The sequence below is a fragment of the Peromyscus leucopus genome, chromosome 15, assembly GCF_004664715.2.
Source record: "Peromyscus leucopus breed LL Stock chromosome 15, UCI_PerLeu_2.1, whole genome shotgun sequence".
Taxonomy (NCBI): domain Eukaryota; kingdom Metazoa; phylum Chordata; class Mammalia; order Rodentia; family Cricetidae; genus Peromyscus; species Peromyscus leucopus.
Window position 1 is genome coordinate 60,963,125 of NC_051076.1, and position 20,206 is coordinate 60,983,330.

Sequence of the window (20,206 nt, forward strand, 5' to 3'; positions counted from 1 at the left end):
GAAGAGTAACAAAGAGGTCTAGTGACCCCACCTAAATCCGTCACTGAGATCCTGGTGTGAAGTTTAATCTAAATAAAGGGCGAGAGGTACATATGACTAAGCAGTCCTAGGGAACATGTGGCCCTGCCTGGTCCTGACCCACCATTGTCTGGGCCCCAGTCTCTCTTGCAAGGTGGTCTCAAATTGAAATCACTTCCTGGGAGACAAGCTCCTCCTTGGCTGGCCCCAGGCTGGCTCCAGCCGTTCCCTTTCCCAGCATGGGACTTTCATTTTCTTGGGGTTCATTGCTTCAATAGTCTGATGGTCAAAGAGAGAGGTACCATGCCTCGAGAGAATGTCTTCATCCCTGCTTGTATAGTTATATTATCCCTCTGGCCTGTCTTGGGTTTGAAAAGGGACCTTTCAGCACACAGCAGGGATACAGAGGCATGCCTCCTCTGAAGAGCATCTCACTGCGTAGAGAGAGAATGGCAGTGAGTCAGCCGTGGATGTGCACCTGTTCTAACCACTCCAACCGCGGCTTAGAAGCTCGTACCACGCTTGTTTTCCTGCCTCCATGAGACTGTCCTGCTTTTAATTCTCCAAGCTAAACACAACGCAGCTGGTTGCCTGGGCGACAGCCTGTAAACTAATCGAGTCTCCTCGCACTGAGCCAAAGGGTTTGTGCACCCAGAACCAGTTTTAAACACTTTTTAAAAATAAAGCGTTTGGACTGTACAACACTGGAACGGAATCAGAGCAAAGGTCCTAAGTCTATGCTGCCTGTCAACGGAAACCTAGCTGAACTGAGGGGTGATGGCTGGTCCGGAAATCAGAGCCATGAAGAAGTAGGATGATTTGGGCTGCTGCTGGTCTGGGTGCTCCTTCAATTGCGTCCCTCAGCAAAACACACACTAGGTAAGCCACGCTTCCATTTCTTCATGCTGTTTTAGATAATACCGAATGTGGCAACTTTTTGTTTTCCTCCTGGAAGAGTGTCCCAGGGGAGGCACATCAGGTAAACGGATGGGAGAAGCTGTGTCTGAAGCTTGAATAATTTTATCCTTAGAGCTGTAATAATTTAGTTTTGACTTTACAAATGATCCCTTCCGGTGCTTTATGGAAGTGCCTCCAGACCACAGGGAAAACTAGTAATGACAAGAAAGTTTTATTAATATAAAGCACTTTCGTCCACTGAATTCCATGCAGAGATAATCTCATACTCTGATCACCTAAATATTTGTGAACTTTTTGTAACTACTTAATATTGTATACACATATTTTGGGGTACATTTTATTAACCTTAAAATCAAGTTTCAGTCGCTTTAAGCTTTTCTATATAATAATCCAAACCAAACGTAGAATATAACAGAAAGGCTTACTGGGAAAATGCCCATGCTCTCAAAAGCAACCCAACAAAACTCACTGGGCCACAAAATAATGACAACAAAAGCCATGAGAATAGAAGAAAGATCAGAAGAGGAAGGGGGCCAGTGAGTGTGGGAGGGAGACAAGAGGGTAAGGGAGCGAACACAATCACAATAAATTATAAATGCATGAAAATGTCATCATGAAACGCTGTGCTGTGTATGATTGGTTACAAAAGTTTTGACTTTACAAGTTGATAACATGGTTAAGAACAAAAGTGACTGTTATCCAATAGAAGATACACCTTCCAGTTTAACCCTATAGAACAAAACATTATTGCTTAAAAAAAAAATCACTGCTCAAAATAATACTTCTAAATAAATGGAGAAAAGTTTTCTCCATGAGAAACTTTTGTTTTGTTTTTGAAACAGAATGGTTCCTCTATGTAGCCTTGGCTGTCCTGGAACTTGCTTTGTCCCGAGTGCTGGGATTAAAGGCGTGTGCCACCACCACCCGGCTCCATGGGAAACTTAAAACAGAAATGTTGTAGGAACTCACGGACTTTAGACCAACAGCTGTGGAACCTGCATGGGATGAGACTATGCTGTCTTCATACGGGAGACAGTTGTGTAGCTTGGTCTATTTGAGGGGCCCCTTGCAGTGGGATCAGGATCTATCCCTGGTGCATGAGCTGACTTTCAGGATCCCATTAGCTATGGTCAGAAGCCTTGCTCACCCTTGATGCAGTGGAGAGGGGCTTGGTCCTGCCTAAACTGAATGTACCAGGCTTAGTTGACGCCCCATGGAAGGCCTTACCCTTTTGGAGGCGGCGATGGGGGGGTGGCTTCGGGGGAAGGCTGGGAAGGAGCGGAAAGAGGGATGAGAGGGGGCATCTGTGGTTGGTATGTAAAATATAAAAATATTATAAATTGAAAAAAAAAACCAACCTGAAATGTTAAGGCTGGAAGTCACAGGAGGAAATGACACTCAGCTACAAGAAGCAGTGTGAGTTAGTTCATGTTACCTGAGCGACTGATGTGTGGAGACACTACAGAGTGTCCTTGACTGGCCATTGTCTTTCTCTAGGCGTCTTGGAGTGTGACATAGATCACCAAATAGTGATCACATTGCCAGTCTTCTAGTGACTGGATAACTTGGAGATTACAGTGAAGCTAAATTCACATTTTTTAAATTTATTTATTTTTATATTAGGGAGTAGTTACTACTTCTCTTTTAAAGGTTATGCAAGATCCAGGTGCCATGGTACACAATGCCATATCAGCACCCAAGAGTGTGAGGCAGGAGGATGGAGAGTTTGGAGCCAAGCCCGGAACCCAGGCCAGCCCGAACCGCAAAGATGAGCCCTAGTGGAGAAGCAAACACACAAAGAGGTTACAAGCAAGAGTTAAAGCACAGACTCTAAAACATTCATTGCTAGGTAACAACCTTGAAGAAAAATGGCTGGGTTCTTGAGGTTCTAGCTCTCCTCTATGAATAATCCGATGGGATAAATACCTCTTTCTTGCCTGGTTGTTATTTGAATACATGGGTTTTAGCTTTATTGAAGGACAGGCTGTAATTATCCTGTTTATGAAAGCATTTCCTAGCCTTGAAGTGATATTGCATTTTGAAAAACAAACGTATGAAGATAAAGCCAAATAGGGTGTGTATGTGTACTGGCTTGAAATTTTCCTGTGGTCCAATTTGGAACATATGGTCTGTTCTTGCTACCTTTAGTGAAGTTCCAAGTGTGACCCTTATTAAATGTTAATGATTAGTAGTATGGTGACTAAGTCACCGCAGTCAACCAGGTTAGAACTCCAAGAAAACCCCCAGCGTTGGTGGTGGTGTTACTTGCTAAGGTCATTCTGGAGAACGTTCTGGCACATTTTAGTGAAACTGAATGTCTTAGACATATTAGGTGCAAGCAGACGTTTGGGCTATGTATTACCAGGCTCCAGTAGAGATAGTATCACAGTGTTGTCTACAGGGTGGAACACTAGAGGCAATTTAGATGCCCATCACTGAGAGAAGAAATAATAAAATACAGTAGATGTGTAATAAACAACTGGAGGTTACACACAAATACATGGGTGTACCTGAAAGCAAAGTGTTAAAAATAAGTAGCAAGTTGTGCATATATATATTTTCAAGACAGGGTTTCTCTGTGTAGCCCTGACTGTCCTGGAATTAGCTCTATAGACTAAGCTGGCCTCGAACTCACAGAGATCTACCTGCCTCTGCCTCCTGAGTGCTGGGATTAAAGGCGTGCGCAACCACTGCCTGACATATTACTATTACTTATGTAAATTTATTATTTTATTTTTAAAGATTTACTTATTAGCTGGGCATACCTTCAATACCAGGACTTGAGAGGCAGAGACAGGCAGATCTCTGAGTTTGAGGCCAGCCTGGTCTACAGAGCTAGTTCCAGGACAGCCAGGGCTACACAAAGAAACTTTGTCTCTGAAAACCAACCAACAAACAAAAAAGGTTTGTTTATTTATGTATTTTATGTCTATGGATGTGTATGCATAAATGTCTGCACACCAGAAGAGGGCATCAAATCCCATGGCACTACAGTTAGAAACACTTGTGAGCTGCTGTGCCGTTGCTGGGAATTTAACTCAAGACCTCTGGTAGAGCAGCCAGTATGCTTAACCACTGAGCCATCTCTCCAGCTCCAATATTTTTATTTTTTATGACATTTTCATTTAGTGTGTATGTATGTGTGTGTGTGTGTGTGTCTGTGTGTGTATGAATGTATGTCTACGTCTTTGTGTCTGTGTGTAAATGTGTGCCACAGCATACACGTGGAAGTTAGGGAGTCAATTCTCTTTTTCTACCATTTGGGTCCCGGGGATCAAACTCAAACTTTTTTTTTCATGAGTGCTAAAGAATTGAACTTAGGGCCTCGTGCTTGCTGAGCAGGTGATCTTACCAACTGAGCCGCCTACCCAGACCCTATTGATTACATTTTACATCTATATGTGTATGGTGTGCATGTGTGTGTGTGCATGGTGTGTGGGTATGCATGCATGTGTGTGTACATATAGAGGCCTAAAGCTGATACTGGGCGTTTTACTCAGGCATTCTCCACTTTGCTGAGGCAAGCTCTCTCTCCAAGTCTGGCTATTATCACTAAATAGCTTGTCCTGGGGATCCTCCATCACCTCCTGAGTGCTGGGTTTACAAGTGGCTGCCAAACCTGTTTAGCTTTTATGTGGGTCTGAGAATTTGAACACACCGAGCAGCAAGTGCTTTATCCACTGAACTACCCCCCCCCCCCATTTTTCTTTATAAAAGAAGGAACCATGTAACAATGAAGGCAGACTACGCTACGTTGGAACCGCCCACTGTCTTGCTGGCCTTCGTGTCCTTAAGCCATTTTTCTCTTTAAGGCAATTATACGGCACCAGCAAGATGAACAAAAACAAACTGATTCATGATTTCCTGGACGTGGTTTCCAGGGGTGACGTGGAATGCATCTGTGGCCGTATTCCTGAAGTCCATTCAGTCCTCGGGAACCTTGACTTTCAGCACCCACAGACCGGAAATACACCTCTCATTACCGCAGCAGAAGAAAATCTATCAGAGGTACAATGGGGAGGGAGAAAAAAAAAAGAGTCTGGCGGGAAGCAAGGAGGGTTTGCCTTTGGTTTTCTGAAGCTTGGTAGCTTCCTGTTCCTCCACAACAAATTCCTGTTCCCAGGCCTTGCAAAGCCCTAGCTCGGGGTCAATATTATCACGACAGCACTGTCTAATTCAGTTTCTGTTTTCTGAGAGATTTGGGGGACTTGCAGCCTTTTTGAAATTTTTTTGTTTTGTTTTGTTTTTGAGACAGGGTTTCTCTGTGTAGCTTTGCGCCTTTCCTGGAACTCGCTTTGGAGACCAGGCTGGCCTCGAACTCACAAAGATCCACCTGGTTCTGCCTCCAGAGTGCTGGGATTAAAGGCGTGCGCCACCACCGCCCGGCTTAAATTATTTTTTTAAGCTTTTAATAGCTCACTAGAAAAAATGTAGACATAAAAAACAAAAACAAAAACGCTCTGGGCATGCCTGTCTCCCAGGTAGTTCCAGAGTCTACCAAGTTGGTAATTAACACTACTACCACTGGACAGGGTGGCTCACTTCTTTAATCCTGGCATCTGGGAGGCAGAAGCAGGCAGATCTCAAGTTCAAGGCCAGTCTGGTTTGTATAGTGAGTCCCAGGACAGCCAGGACTACACAGAGAAACCCTATCTTAAAAAAACAAGATAAAAAAAAAAAAACTAAGATAATTAATACTACCTATCATACCAAAGCTAGCCTGAGCTTGCTATAGCCAAAGATGACCCCGAACTTCTGATCCCCCTTCCTCTGTCTCCCTGGGATTATAAGTGTGGGTCACCGCACCCAGTCTTTGCAATATTAGGACAAATTCTAGGGCTTGCTGCATGCCAGGCAAGCATTCTTCCATCTGAGCTGCATCCTCTGCCTTTGTGAGAACTGTCTGCTAAAGTCCTCCAGGACTTTGAAAGACAGCTCAGTGGTCTTCTTCACTGACACTACTCCAGTCTCCTGTGCTCATCTCCGTCTTTACATTCACCACACTATGCTTTCTCATCTGTCTCTGTGACCCCATCATACTATGAGTAGCTTGAAGTCTGGGTTTACCTGGTTCATTGTTTAGGGCTTAGACAAAGGACAAGTCATGACACACACTGAGCACCTATTCCTATTTATTCACTGCATGAAAAACTAATAATTGCACTGCATTTGAAAATGTAAGTATTTTTTTCCAAATAAAAAAATAGAAAAAAAATGCAGACAAGAAAACGAAAAAAAAAAGATGATATAGACAGATGTAGATTGGTTAACATAGTAGCACTGGAGGATGGAGGGTGGAGCACGCTCTCCAGGTCTGAGTCAAAACAACAAGTCACCCATTAAGCCCTCTTGCCTCAGTACATGAAAGAAAAAATGAGATAAAGCAATAAACATAAAAGAACAATGATTTAGGTAACAGTTAAAAAAATAAATATCTTTGAGGCAGTAGATATGGCCATCAAGGACTATCCTCCACTAAGAATCAGGATACTTCACAGCTCTTGAGCTTCAGTGCCTCACAGTCTTAAAGGCGTGCCGTCTCGCGACCCCAACCCACTGCCGCTAGTGTTCATTGGCCAATCCCCTGGCTAAAATTTTTTGTTTTTAGGTTATTCTACAACTATATACTGCCTTGTTTCTAAAGATAAGAAGAAATATCCACGAGCTATCCCATCCATTTGTAAGACTCAAAAACCACACCTAACTCAAAAACATATCATTATATTTCTTTCCTGGGCTACGTCTATATGCCCGTTATTCTTCTCATGTGTTATCTCTATATCTTCAAGTAAGAGAATTCTACGCACGAAGTTTAGTATTTAATTGTACGTCAATTAAACTAAACCTATGTTGCTTAATCACTACCCCATGCAGTCTTGGCCTGACAGTGTGATGCCGTACCACGTCTTATATAATCACTGACTAGCAAAAAATAAAGACTTAAGATCTCCTAAATCAGGACTTTGAAAGACAGTCATGTCTTTTATGACACTACTCCAGTCTCCTTGCTCATCTCCGTCTTTACATTCACCACACTATGCTTTCTCATCTGTCTCTGTGACCCCATCATACTATGAGTAGCTTGAAGTCTGGTAGTTACCTGGTTCATGTTTAGGGCTTAGACAAGGACAAGTCATGACACACACTGAGCACCTATTCCATATTTGCTGAAAAACTAATCACTGCAGCATTTGAATGTAGTTTATTTACTTCCAAATATATAAAAAATATTTGCAACATTCTGGACTTTATAAGCCAACCTGAGCTGGAATAGAGTGCACTTGCCTAGCAAAAATAAGACCCTAAGTCCAATACTTGTTGCTCTATAGATAGCTAATAGAAATGTAGATAAATGCTAGATCATGGGATGAAAGGAGGCGTAAAGTAAATAGATAGATGATAGGTAGACAGATGGTAGATTGGTTAAGATAAGTAGACAGGGACTGGAGAGATGGCTCAGTGGTTGAGAGCACTAGCTGCTCTTCCAAAGGTCCTGAGTTCAATTCCCAGCAACCACATGGTGGCTCACAACCATCTGTAATGAGATCTGGTGCCCTCTTTTGGCCTGCAGGCATACATGAAGACAGAACACTGTATACATAATAAATAAATAAATAGAACATAAAAAAAGATAAGTAGACAATAGGCAGACAGAGATGATAGGTATATAGATAGATAATAGATGAATGATGCTAGGTAAGCAGATGATAAGTAGGTGATAGATAATATGAGTTTCTTTTTTTTTTTGGTTTTTCGAGACAGGGTTTCTCTGTGTAGCTTTGCGCCTTTCCTGGAACTCGCTTTGGAGACCAGGCTGGCCTCCAACTCACAGAGATCCGCCTGCCTCTGCCTCCCGAGTGCTGGGATTAAAGGCGTGCGCCACCACCGCCCGGTGAGTTTCATTTTTTAAGTTATAAACTACTATAAGACTTCAATGCTGGGATGTTGGGAGCTGTGGCTGTGGCTCATATGGTAGAGTGTTTGCTTAGCACTCATGAAGCCCTGGGTTTGAGTCCCAGCACCACAGAAACCAGGCGTCATGGCACACACTTATATTCCAGCACTCAGGAGGTAGAGCAAGAGAGTCAGAAGTTCAGGGTCCTCAAGGCCAGCCTGGACTACATAAGATCCTGATCTTGTCTCACAATAAAAAAGATTTCAACGCTTATGTGTCCTCAGAAGAAAATATTTCTAAATCTCTTGTCTAAAAATACAGTTCTCAGAAAGCACCCATATCACAGAGTTGTTTTCGTTGTTGTTGGTTTTGGCTTTTTTTGGCGGTGGCGGGGGATGGGGGGGGGGGATGGGTGGGGTGGGGTGGGGTGGGGGGGGGGGCAGGGTGTCACTATTTAGCCCTGGTTGTCCTCAAAGATCTGCTTGCCTCTGCCTCCCAAAGTGTTGGGACTCAAGGTGTGCACCACCACACCAGCCATCACAGAGATTTGGTTTCCACATTTAGAAAGGTAAATAACAGCTCCCTGCATTCAAATACTTGGTCGTGGTGGTGCTGGGGACCACCTCACAGATGCTAGGCGTGAGCTCCCACCACGGAGCTATGCCCCCCAGCCTGCAGTCCTCCATTTTTTCCCACTCTTACCTGCCTTTTCTTTATCGGGAATGAGAGTCATATCTAAGTTAGTCTTCTATCCATCCCTAACGGTACAGCTGCCACTCAAAAAATATGAAGCATTCAGGGGATGGAGCTGAAGAGATGGCTTAGCAGTTAAGAGCACTTGCTGCTCAGTCATGAAGACCAAAGTTGGCAGCCCAGCATCCACAGTGGACAGCTCATACATAACCAAGGGATCTTATTCCCTCTTCTGACCTGCATGGCCACCCACATATTCTCTCTCTCTCTCTCTCTCTCTCTCTCTCTCTCTCTCTCTCTCTCTCTCTCTCTCTCTCACTCTCTCACTCTCTCTCTCTCTCACTCTCTCTCTCTCTCTCATCTCTCACACACACACACACACACACATACTCATACACACACATAGACACACACACATAGACACACTCACACAGACACACACATTAATTAAATTAAAAATAACTTTGTAAGCCAGGCTTGGTGACACACGTCTTGAATCCTAACAATCAGGAAGCAGAGGCATGCAAATCTTTTTGAGCGTGAGGCCAGCCTGATCTAAATAGCAAGTTCCAGACTGATCAGGGTGATATAGTGAGATTCTATCTCAAAAGAGAAACAAAACAAAACAAAACAAAACAAAAAACCCAACTTAAAAAAATTGGGCAGGGAGGGGAATATGCTCAACATATATAATTATGAACATTTTAGAGCTAAAAATAAAAACAAATCTTTGGAGTTTTAAGGATGTTACTGTTTTACAGGTCGTTGAGATTCTTCTGGAGAAGGGAGCGGATATCACCCTCTGTAATTACAGCAACCAAACTGCGCTCCATGTGGCTAATGGTGGCATCCGGAGACAGCTATTGGCCGGCAGGAGAATCCAAGCTCCCCAAATGCAGCTTCTAAGAAGTTCGTGGCAGGGCAATCTTGAGCAGCTTCAGCACTTGCTGGTTAGTTACAGTGATGTTTACCTGGGGCAGGGATGGACAGATGGACAGAAGACAGACTATGCCTTCACATGCCCAATACAGGACTCTTCTTAAAATGTATTTGTGTTTACATTTAAAGTTTTTTAATTTTTGTTTTTAATCATGTGTATATATAAATGCGTGCGTGCGTGCGTGCGTGCGTGTGCGTGTGTGTGTGTGTGTGTGTGTGAATACAGGCATATGAGTACTCACAGAGGCCACAAGAGGATGTCAGATCCCGTGGAGCTGGAGTTACAGGTAGTTGTGAGCTGCCTCTTGTGGGTTTTGGTAGCTGAATTCTGGTCCTCGTGAAAAGAGTAGCAAGCACTCTTTACTGCTGAGCCGGTTCTTCGGCGCCCAAGACTTCTTCCAAAGAAGGAGAAAGTTATTTTCAAATGCCATCCCGGAAAGTCTCAGGCAGGAGAGACAGAAAGATACAGAACCAGACAGGACACAGATAGAAAACAAGAGCAGCTACCTCTTTCCACCCCCTCTATCTATGAGCTAGAAGTCAGGTAGCTCCCCCGGGAAATGATGAGCCCCAGGAAGACCCAGAGGAGCGCTGTCAGCTTGCTCAGATCAGTTCCCTGGATATCACTGCCATTTGCACAGTTGCTGTTTAGGTCCCTTTGGGCCACTGGCAATTATTATCTTTATCCTGAAAAGGGAATCAGAGACCTTACACACTGCACAATATTTAGCTGTGCCCAGAACAGCTTTAGAACTTTAGGGGAATATATTTGTGTGTGTGTGTGTATAGTGTTTGTGTGCACATGTCTGCATATGCATGTGAAGGCCAGAGAGCAGCTGTAGGTATCATTCCACTAGTGCCATCCACTTTGTTTTTGTTGTTGTTGTTTGTTTGTTTGTTTCTGAGACCGTCTCACATTTCCCTGGATCTCACCAAGTAGGATAGGCTGGCTAGCCAGGGCTCCTCTTCACCTCCCCAGCACTGGGGTTGAAAGTGCATGCTGCTGTGTGACAATATTCCCAGGGAGGTGTGAACAGGCATCTTCGCATCCTAGAAAGGGAACTGAAAACAGACCAAAGTATGGCTACCACCAAAGTCCGGCTTGGTGAACTAGGAAGTTTTATTGCGGTCACTTACAAGACCATGGGTGAGGTCACTCTAGGAGCATAAGGGTCTCAACAGCAGCTGCAACACCAAAGCCCACCCCAGCACGGGTGACAGCTCATGAAATCTGGAAAGCTGGAGCTCACTGCACAACCTGCAGGCAGCTCATCAGGTTAGAGAGAACGTCCTTTGCAGTCAGCTCAGGTGGTCTGAACCTCTTCGAGGTGGCTGGCTGCTGACTGTTTCTCCCAGGCAGTTCAGCTTGGCTCTGCTTCTTCTACACTGCAGATCTTAGGGTGACTCTCGGTAGGCCTTAGGGGAATAAATCTGGTCAGTTTCAGAAACTTCCTGGAGCTATTTTGAGTTGTCTACATCCTGTTTTAATGAGCTTCCCTGAAAGATGGAATACTTGACCTCCATTTAGAACATCCTGTAGCTTTACCTTCCTTTAATTCCCTGTGTCTTAATGAGCTCCCCTCCAAGATGGGTGGTTTTTTTTTTTTTTTTTTTTTTTTTTTTTGGTTTTTCGAGACAGGGTTTCTCTGTGTAGCTTTGGCACCTTTCCTGGGACTCACTTGGTAGTCCAGGCTGGCCTCGAACTCACAGAGATCCGCCTGCCTCTGCCTCCCGAGTGCTGGGATTAAAGGCATGCACCACCACCACCGGGCCAAGATGGGTGGTTTTAATCTCAGAGGAAACTACTATACAACACATGCCTGGATTTTTATATGCACTCTGGGGATCAGATTTGGGTCCTCATATGTGCATGGCAAGTACTTTACCAACTGAGATGTCTCTCCAACCTGAATATACATTTAATATATTTTGTTTTTAATTGTGGGTGTTTGTGTGTGCATTTGGTCACATGAGTACAGTGTCTCTGGAATCCAGCCAGGAATTGGATCCTTTGGATCTGGAGTTACAGGTGATTGTGAGTAATCCAGCCTGGGTTCTGGGAACAGAACTCAGGTCCTCTTAGAGACTGGTACCCCCAAGAATACATGTATTAAATGTTCTCTTTGGGGGTAACTGATACTCTTTTTTTTTAGATACTTCACCCTAAAGCACCTTGTAAAAGTATATGCATAACCCAGGACTTTAATTATTAGCAATTTCTCACTCATGACATTGACCTTCAATGCTGCTGTAAGACCCATGTGATCTTCCAACTGAAAGAAAAGCAATATTGATGCTAGGAAACAGTTTTTTTTTTTCTAATCCCTTATGGTAAAGACACAAACAGATCAAGAAATTAAAGATATCCTAACCAGGTCAAGTTCAAGGACGATTGTAACAAAACCAAAGGATATTTCCCATGCTTTTGTTGTACTTAAAAATAGTCTAAACTGCCATATTTCCAGAGTGAGGCTTAGAAAAATTTCCAAAAGGTAATCCATTTTTCTTAATGGCAGTCTTGTTGTATGTAACTGTAACCAAATCTCTGTTTTTATAACCACATTATTTGTTTTACCCCTGAAGTTTCAATAACCAGCTTTAAGGAACTATTTATTGCCTGGAACATGAAGCCTAACTTAATCAAGAGATGCTAAGTTGATGTGTTGTAATATGACTCTCAGCTCAAAACGCTCACATTGGCTCTAGATAGTAATGAGCACTGACCTAAGAGGTAGCTTCTTCTCAGAGACTGAGAAAAAAAATTAACTAATTCCCATAGCAGCCTGCTGAGGTAATATCATTATCTCCATTTTGCCCCTGGAGATGCTGAGGTAAAGACTGTATTGCCATGGCAGAAAGCGAAACAGAGGTGAAAATCAGCAAGTTACTTTGGTCTATAAAACAAGCAGTTTGTGTTTTTGGTCTTCCAAGAGATTTTCAGTTCTGATGGTCTGAATTAAATCTCTCTCTCTCTTCTCTCTCTCTCTCTCTCTCTCTCTCTCTCTCTCTCTCTCTCCTTTCCAAATGTCAACACTGGGTGGTTTTTTGTTGTTGTTGTTGTTATTTTTGTTTTTTAATCAATTAATGCCCATCTTACTGTCTTTGGAGACAAGGTCTCTCATTTACCCTGGAGCTCACCAGTTTGCTTAGACCAGCTGGCCAGTGAGCTCTAAGATCTTCTGGCTCTGATTCCCCACTACTGGGATTATAGGCATACACCGCCACACTGGGCTTTTCCTGAAAGGGCTGGGGATCCGATCTTGGGTCCTCACCCTTGTAAGGCAAGCATTTTTAACAAGTGAACCATTTTCCTAGCCCAAATTTTACTCATACTAAAGCAACTGGTCATATCATATGTCACTTCTGCTTTGACTATTTACATGCAGTTACATGACACGTTTTCCTAGTGCAAATCATTCATTCATCAATGCTCAGGGAGCAGCTGCCCGTTTAAGTCCTACGGCTAAGTGGTTTTCAGTTTGTGTCACCTGTCATGCGAGCAACCCTATAGGGAGACACTGGTATGTCTGTCGCCTGTCCAGCACAACTTAGAGGGTCAGGAAATAGAGTTGCTAGGGTCAGCAGATGGCGCAGTGGGTAAAAGCTCTTGTTCTGAAAGCCTGACACCTGAGGTTCTATGTCCAAGACCCAGAGTGGAAGGAAAACACTAATTGAAGTTGTCCTCTGGTTGTATGTGCACACCTGCATTCATACATACACACACACACACACACATCATACATACACACACAGTAAGGTATTTTAAAGTAGGGCAATCAGATTTTGCAAATAAAAATTACAGGACACCCAGTGATGTTTGGTATATCAGCTACAGAAGTGAGCACATTAAGTTTACATTTCAGATAAACAAATTATTTTTGAGTGTAAGTATGTGCCAAATGAAAAAATGCTAAATTATTTATCCTTTAACTTCTCCTTCTTTATTTTATCAGGGTTATTTTTTTCTCCATGTACTTGTGGATGTGTGGATGTGTACATCTTCAGGTGCATATATGGGCACATGTGTGCAGGTGGAGGCCAGGTAACATAGGGGGTTTCCTCAATTGACCTCTCTATCTATCTATCTCTCTATCTCTATCTCTTTTCCTTCTTTCTTCTTTTTTTTTTCAAGACAGTCTCTCATTTGTCCAGAGCTTGTCAAGTAGGTTGTTCAGACTGATTATTGAGGCCCAGGGATCCACCTGTCAGGGCTTCTGCATCACTGGCCTCATGGGTGCACACTGCCACTCCTAGCATTTTTATGTGGATCCAGGTTATTGAAGTCAAGTCCTCACACTTACTCAGCAAGCACTTGACTGACTGAGTCATATCTACAGCCCTATCAAGGAGAGTCTTTTAAATCAACCACTTAACAGGGCATCCCCGATATAACCTACGCGTTTGTTAAATAGTCAGCTTTGGGAACCAACACTGAAACCCAGGGCTGTGGTCTTTCGCTTTGTCAGCTCCTCAGGATAGGTACTGAGAAACAGTAGATTGAGGAGGCTGCAGATGTGGCTCAGTTGGTAGAGTGCTTGCCTATCATTAACGATGCCTTTGGTTCACCCTGCAGTACCACATAAACCAGATGTGGTGGTACACACTGGTAACCCCAGAGCTGGAAGCAGGATTATCAAGAATTCAAGGTCACCCACCCTTAATTATAAAGAAAGTACAAGGCCAGTTTGACCTACATGAGACCTTGTAAAAAGCAAACAAAACAAAACGGGGCTGGAGAGATAGCTCAGTGGTTAAGAGCACTGGCTGCTCTTCCAGAGGATCTGGGTTCAATTCCCAGCATCCATATGGTGGCTCACAACTGTCTGTAACTCCAGTTCCAGGAAACATGACACCCATAGCAAAACACTGATGCACATAAAACAAAAAATATGTAAATAAATAAATTAAAATAAAACAAAACAAACTCTGAGATCATCCTGTACCATCATCAGGGTGTAAATGAATGTTCCGGCCAATGCTCTCAAGGGCATCAACAATGCTTAGAAGAGAGACAAACTCCAGGGCTTTATCAGGCAGGCTATGCTCAGAAATCATCGTCCCATTCCCAACTACGATGGTGAAGCATGGCTACATAGGCAAATTTGAAATCATCAGTGATCCCAGAGCTGCGAAAATCATTGCGAATCTTGCAGGGAGGTTAAACAAGTGTGAAGACATCAGCTCCAGGTTTGATGTGCAGTTGCAAAGACCCAGAAACTAACAGAACAATCTGCTCCCATCCCATCAGTTTGTATCATTGTACTGACAACTTCAGCTGGCATCATGGACCATGAAGAAGTAAGATGAAAAACCTGGCATTCTATGTAAAATATATACAAAATGCATTCTATATAAAATATAACACAAAATGCCTCCATATGGTGAGGGGGTTAATCTATTGAAGGCTGAGGTACAGTTCAGTGCAATCCCCACTCCAGGGGGGACAAAAAGTTAAAATGAGAAATTGGTCAAGCATTGAAAATGCAGAGATTGGTTTCAGTAGCAATATAGTAAGAACACAGCAGAAACCCAAACTCTTGTTGTTAAAGGCATCTGAAGAGTTCCTGGATATAAACTTCCCAAACCTGCATGGCCTGACCCCTCTGATGCTGGCTGTGAGAGACGTGGACCTATTTGAGAGTCTGGATGTATTAACAGTCTACAAGCCTGCCGAAGTTCTAACCGAGCTCCTCCGGCATCGTGCGTGAGTACGGGTGGTCAGTCAGCATCAGCAGAGACAATGCTTCCTCTGCAATTTGCCAAAACTACATGTAAACTTAGATGTGTGGATTGTTTCTCATATATATATATATATTATATATATATATTATATATATATGTATGTATATTCATTATAAAAGGGACTTCGTTGTAATTTTGAGGAATAGACTAATATTTAAATTGCCATTATATCTAGTTCTTTATTGGTTTAGATAATCGCTCTTTGGGCACTGGAGATGTAACTCAGTTGGTAGAGTACTGGGTTCAGTCTCCAGTAGAGCAGCCAGATGTGGTGGTATGAATCTGTGATCTCAGCACGTGGGCAGTAGAGGCAGGATCAGAAGTTTAAGGTCGCTCTCAGCTCCACCGCCGAGTTTGAGGCCAGCCTAAAATTGTAGGCATGAGCTACCATGCCACACTACTTCAGCATTAGGAATAGAACACAGGATTCTGTGCATATTCAGTGTGGTAGTTTGAATGTAATTGGCCCCCATAAGCACATAGGGAGTGGCACTATTAGGAGGTGTGGCCTTGTGGGAAGAAGTGTGTCACTCTGGGGGCAGGCTTTGAGGTCTCCTATGCTCAAGCTATGCATAGTTCAATTCACTTCATGTTGCCTACAGATCAAGATATAGAACTCTCAGCTCCTTCTCCAGCACCATATCTACCTGCATGCCATGATGATAATGGACTAAACCTTTGAAACTATAAGCCACCCAATTAAATGTTTTCCTTTATAAGAGTTGCTGTGATCATGGTGTCTCTTCACAGCAATAGGCACCCTAACTAAGACATTAGGCAAGCACTCTACCAATTGAGATATATCACTAGCCCTCTTTAAAATTTTTGAGAAGTGGTCACACTCCAGTGCATGTGTTTTAAAATCATTATTATATCCCTAACTTAAGTTTTCTGCTTATTTGATGTCAGTGTTTTTACATCTTAACAGATCTAACCTACTAATCTTTGATGCTTCTTCTATTCCCCCCAGAGATCCTAAGCTTTGTGACTTCAGTGGCAAGTCCGCAATACATTATGTGTCACAAATTGAAAGTTGGAGGAAGCCGCAGTTATTGGACATCCTGATGAATTCCATGCCCAAACCAGGTCAATATTTCCTTCTAGACGCACATCCCCCCAGTTTGAAAGTCCTGTTTGAAGTCTATCTTTCTGTCTTACATCTGTTGAATCGCTCCATTTGTTTGTTTGAGACAGGATCACACCTATATATACCTGGCTGGCCTAGAACTCACTATAGAGAGCAGGCTGGCCTTGAACTTATAGAGATCTGCCCGCCTCTGTCTTCTAAGTACTATGATCAAAGGTGTGTGCCATTCACACCCCACTCATTTAAATAAATCAAACCAGTGACTCTTAATTGAGCAGTGACTTCTGAAGCACAGGACTAACACTGTAAAGAATACAAAGTAGCCTTGTCCCACACTCTCATGTATTTGGGGGGTGGTCAGAGGTCAACCTCCAGTGTTTTTCTAAGGATACTGTATCTTGCTTTTTGGCTTTTTTAAAAAGTAATTAATTTATTAATTTACACGTATGAGTGTGTGTCTGCTTGTCTGTATGTGTACAGCATGTACGCAGTGCTCATGGGAACCAGAAGAGAGGGTCAGATCCTCTGGAACAGGAGTTACAAGTGACTGCGAGCCTCCATGGGAAAAACAAACCTGATTCTCTGTGGTAGCAGCAAGTGCTCTTAACCAATAAGCCACCTCTCCAGACCCCACAGCTTTTTTTTTTTTTTTTTAAACTAGGATCTCTTACTTTTTCCTAGGACTTGCTTATTTAGCTAAGCTGACTGGCTAGTGAGCTCCAGGGATCCACTAGTTCTCCACCTCCCCAGCACTGGGATCACAAATCCACACCACCATGCCTGGCTCCTTTTTCTATTTTGAAATGTATTTATTTTAACTTTATGTGTGTGGATGTTTTTGCCTGCCTGTATGTCTGTTTACCACATATGTGCCTAGTGTCAATCGAGGCAAAAGGAGGGTGCCAGATCTCCTGGAACTGGAGATTACAGACAGTTGTGAGCTGCCATGTGAGTGCTGGGAATTAAACCCAGGTCCTCTGGAAGAGCAGTCAGTGCTCTTAACTACAGAGCCATCTCTCCAGCCCTTCTTTTAAATTCAGGTGTTGAGGATTGATTGAACTCATCTCCTTATGTTGCAGGAAAGCTCTTAGTCAAATGAGTCATCTCCCAAGGCCTAGTTTGAGGCATTTAAATGACTGCATGGCCTTCACAAATCCCCGTATTACATTTCACTTTGATTTCTCTTGCTATCATACTGTGGGGAGATCACCCTCACTCTTCCAGGGCAACTCAAGAGAGCAAAAAGGCCAGTTATCAATCAACACAGCCTTCAGAATTGTAAGCAAATCAATTTGGAAGAGAATAGAGAGGTTTTCTCCTACCCACCCACCCACCCACCCACCGGAGTCCATTCAAGGGTTCATCTTTAGTGAAAGGTGAAGGGTAAACATCCTTCTTCTTTCTGCATCATCTGAGAGACAAGGGCTCTCTAACCAACCCTGAGGTACCTGTTGACGGGTCTGATGGTTGAAAAGCTCTTCCCCAGCTCCCAGCACCTCACAGAGGGTGTGGCTGAGAGAATGAAGTAAGAATGAGTTGGTGTATTATGTGGAGCCAACATCTGACTCTTTTTCTTGCATGCATATGTGTGAAGTATGTATGCTGTGTGTGAGGCCAGAGGTTGACATCAGGCCTCTTCCTCCATTGCATTCCACTTTATTTACTGAGGCAGGTTCCCTCACTAAACCTGGAACACACCGCTTCTGCTCGTCTGGGTAGGCACCTTGCCCTGGGGGCCCCACTCTACCCGGCCTCCTGAGTGCTCAGATCACGGGCATTCGCTCCACCTGCCTGGCTTCCACGTGGATTCTGGGAATCTGAATTCTGATCCTCATGTTTGTGTAGCAAGTGCCTTGTCTCCTGGCCGTCTCCCCAGCCTGGCTCTTGCCTTTTTCTTTTCTTGTGAAAATTATTACCTGAAGTTTCATCAGAATGCCTGATCATCCTTTCAGGAAAACCCGACCAAATGGAGCTGATTAAACCTAGAGACAGATCTTCCTCTGAGACTGTTGAATATTACCAAAGCACATGTTGTTTCTTTTTGACAGAAAGACATGCGGAGTCACTACTTGACATTGGTCATGAGACAAGCTCTTCTCCAGTGGGTATGACAGTTTCCAAAACTGAAAACATCATCTTGCAGAGTGTCAGCAGCAGTGAGGTAAGAGGACCTGTAAACGGACACTTCCTGTCCTGTCTGCCAGTTCCTAAGTAACCGACTCAGAGGCTGAATATAAATTATAACTGCTCAGCCAATAGCTCAGGCTTATTACTTGTTAACTCTTACACTTAAATTAACCCATAAGTCTGATCTATGTTTAGCCACACGTCTTGGTACCTTCTCTCAGTACAGCATTCTCATCTTGCTTCTCTGCCTTTGCCAGTGACTCTCTGACTCCACCCTTTCTTCCCAGCGTTCTCCTTGTCTGACTCTCGTGCTCAGTCTCTTCCTGCCCAACTCTTGGCCAATCCACTTTTTACTAGCAAATACGAGTAATACATATTCGTAGTGTAGAAAAGGATTGTTCCACAGCAAGGACCCACGTAAAGAAACAGGCTAAAGGAAAACATTAAAAAGAAAAAACAGGAGATGGAGAGGCAGACCAGCAGTTAAGAGTGTGCACTGCATTTGCAAAGGAGCCAGATTCAGTTCCCAGCACCTACATGGCAGCTCACAATCACCTGCAACTCAGTTGCAAGGAATCCAGTACCCTCTTCTGTCGCCACAGACGCCAGGCGTGAAGGCAGTGTGCGTACACTCAAGGAAGCAAAACACTGGTGTAGATAAAATCAAATGAATAAATCTGAAAAGGGGAAACAGTAAAATTAAAAAAAAAAAAAGTGGAATGCCTAACCCACCTACTACTTCATTTGTATTGCCTTAATGTTTTGTAATAATCATATACAAATACCATATGATTTATATAAATACCAATGTTACATATGTTTTGAGGTACTCTTGTTACGCTTTTAGAACTTACTATGTGGTGTAAGCTAGCCTTGAACTCTTGATTCTCCTACTCTAGTTTCTCAGGATGCTGTGGGATGTAACACCATGTCCAGCTGATTGATTACAGTATTAAAGTAACTATTTTTAAAATGTCAGTTGGGGGCTGGGGAGATGGCCCAGCAATAAAGGGCACCGGCTGCTCTTCCAGAGGACTTGGGTTTGATTTCTGGTACCCACCCTGGGATTCACAACCATCTGTAACTCCAGTGCCAGGAGGTCTGAATCCCTCTTCTGGTCTCAGCTAGTACTGCACACATGTGGTACACATACGTGCAGGCAAAACACCCATAGACATAATGTTTTAAATGTAAATTTACTAGTTAACTTGGATTGTGTGTGTGTGTGTGTGTGTGTGTGTGTGTGTGTGTGTGTGTGTGTGTGTGTGTGTGTGATTATTCCCACCATTACAACAAAATACCATGGACAGAGTGGCTTACTGGGTTAGAACAGCTGTTGTGTGACTTTTCCTGGGGATATGTCAACAAATGTCTGTCATCTGATAGGGCACAGATGACAGACAGAACAAAGAAAAGATTCTGCTTACCGCCAGTTTGGTGAACCAGTGAGTTCGTTGGGATTATTTATGATCATGGGTGAGGGGCCATATGCAGGGGCATGGGTGATGAATCCAGGAAAGCCGAATCCTTGAAACTCATGATCTACAGGTAGCTCAACCACGGAGTCTCTCTCCCAGTCATTTTTTTTTACTGCTTATATAACCTCAGGATGGGCCTGAGTCTTAGAAGTTTTATGAGCTTCCTGGATCGTAGGCTCTCCCTCCTCCCTGCAGGAGGGACTGTGTCAATTCAGAGGCCATTGCTACACAGCACATACACACTGGAAGTCTGTGGTTCCGTCCTCATTCTGGCTCACTGGTGTCTTGAATAAGGTCACTATGCCCACT

General features: G+C 43.4%; 1 protein-coding gene across 1 annotated transcript in view; it reads left to right on the forward strand.

Annotated features, from left to right (window-relative positions):
* Window positions 1–633: 633 nt before the first annotated feature.
* The window catches only part of Map3k19 (mitogen-activated protein kinase kinase kinase 19), a 42,088-nt gene continuing 22,515 nt past the window's right edge, over window positions 634–20,206 (forward strand). Inside the window, exons 1-6 of the mRNA XM_028874935.2 lie at window positions 634–897; window positions 4,749–4,944; window positions 9,286–9,474; window positions 15,013–15,167; window positions 16,176–16,291; window positions 18,341–18,453. Coding sequence (XP_028730768.1) covers window positions 833–897; window positions 4,749–4,944; window positions 9,286–9,474; window positions 15,013–15,167; window positions 16,176–16,291; window positions 18,341–18,453 — 834 coding nt within the window. The 5' untranslated portion in view covers window positions 634–832. The remainder of the gene's footprint in view (window positions 898–4,748; window positions 4,945–9,285; window positions 9,475–15,012; window positions 15,168–16,175; window positions 16,292–18,340; window positions 18,454–20,206) is intronic.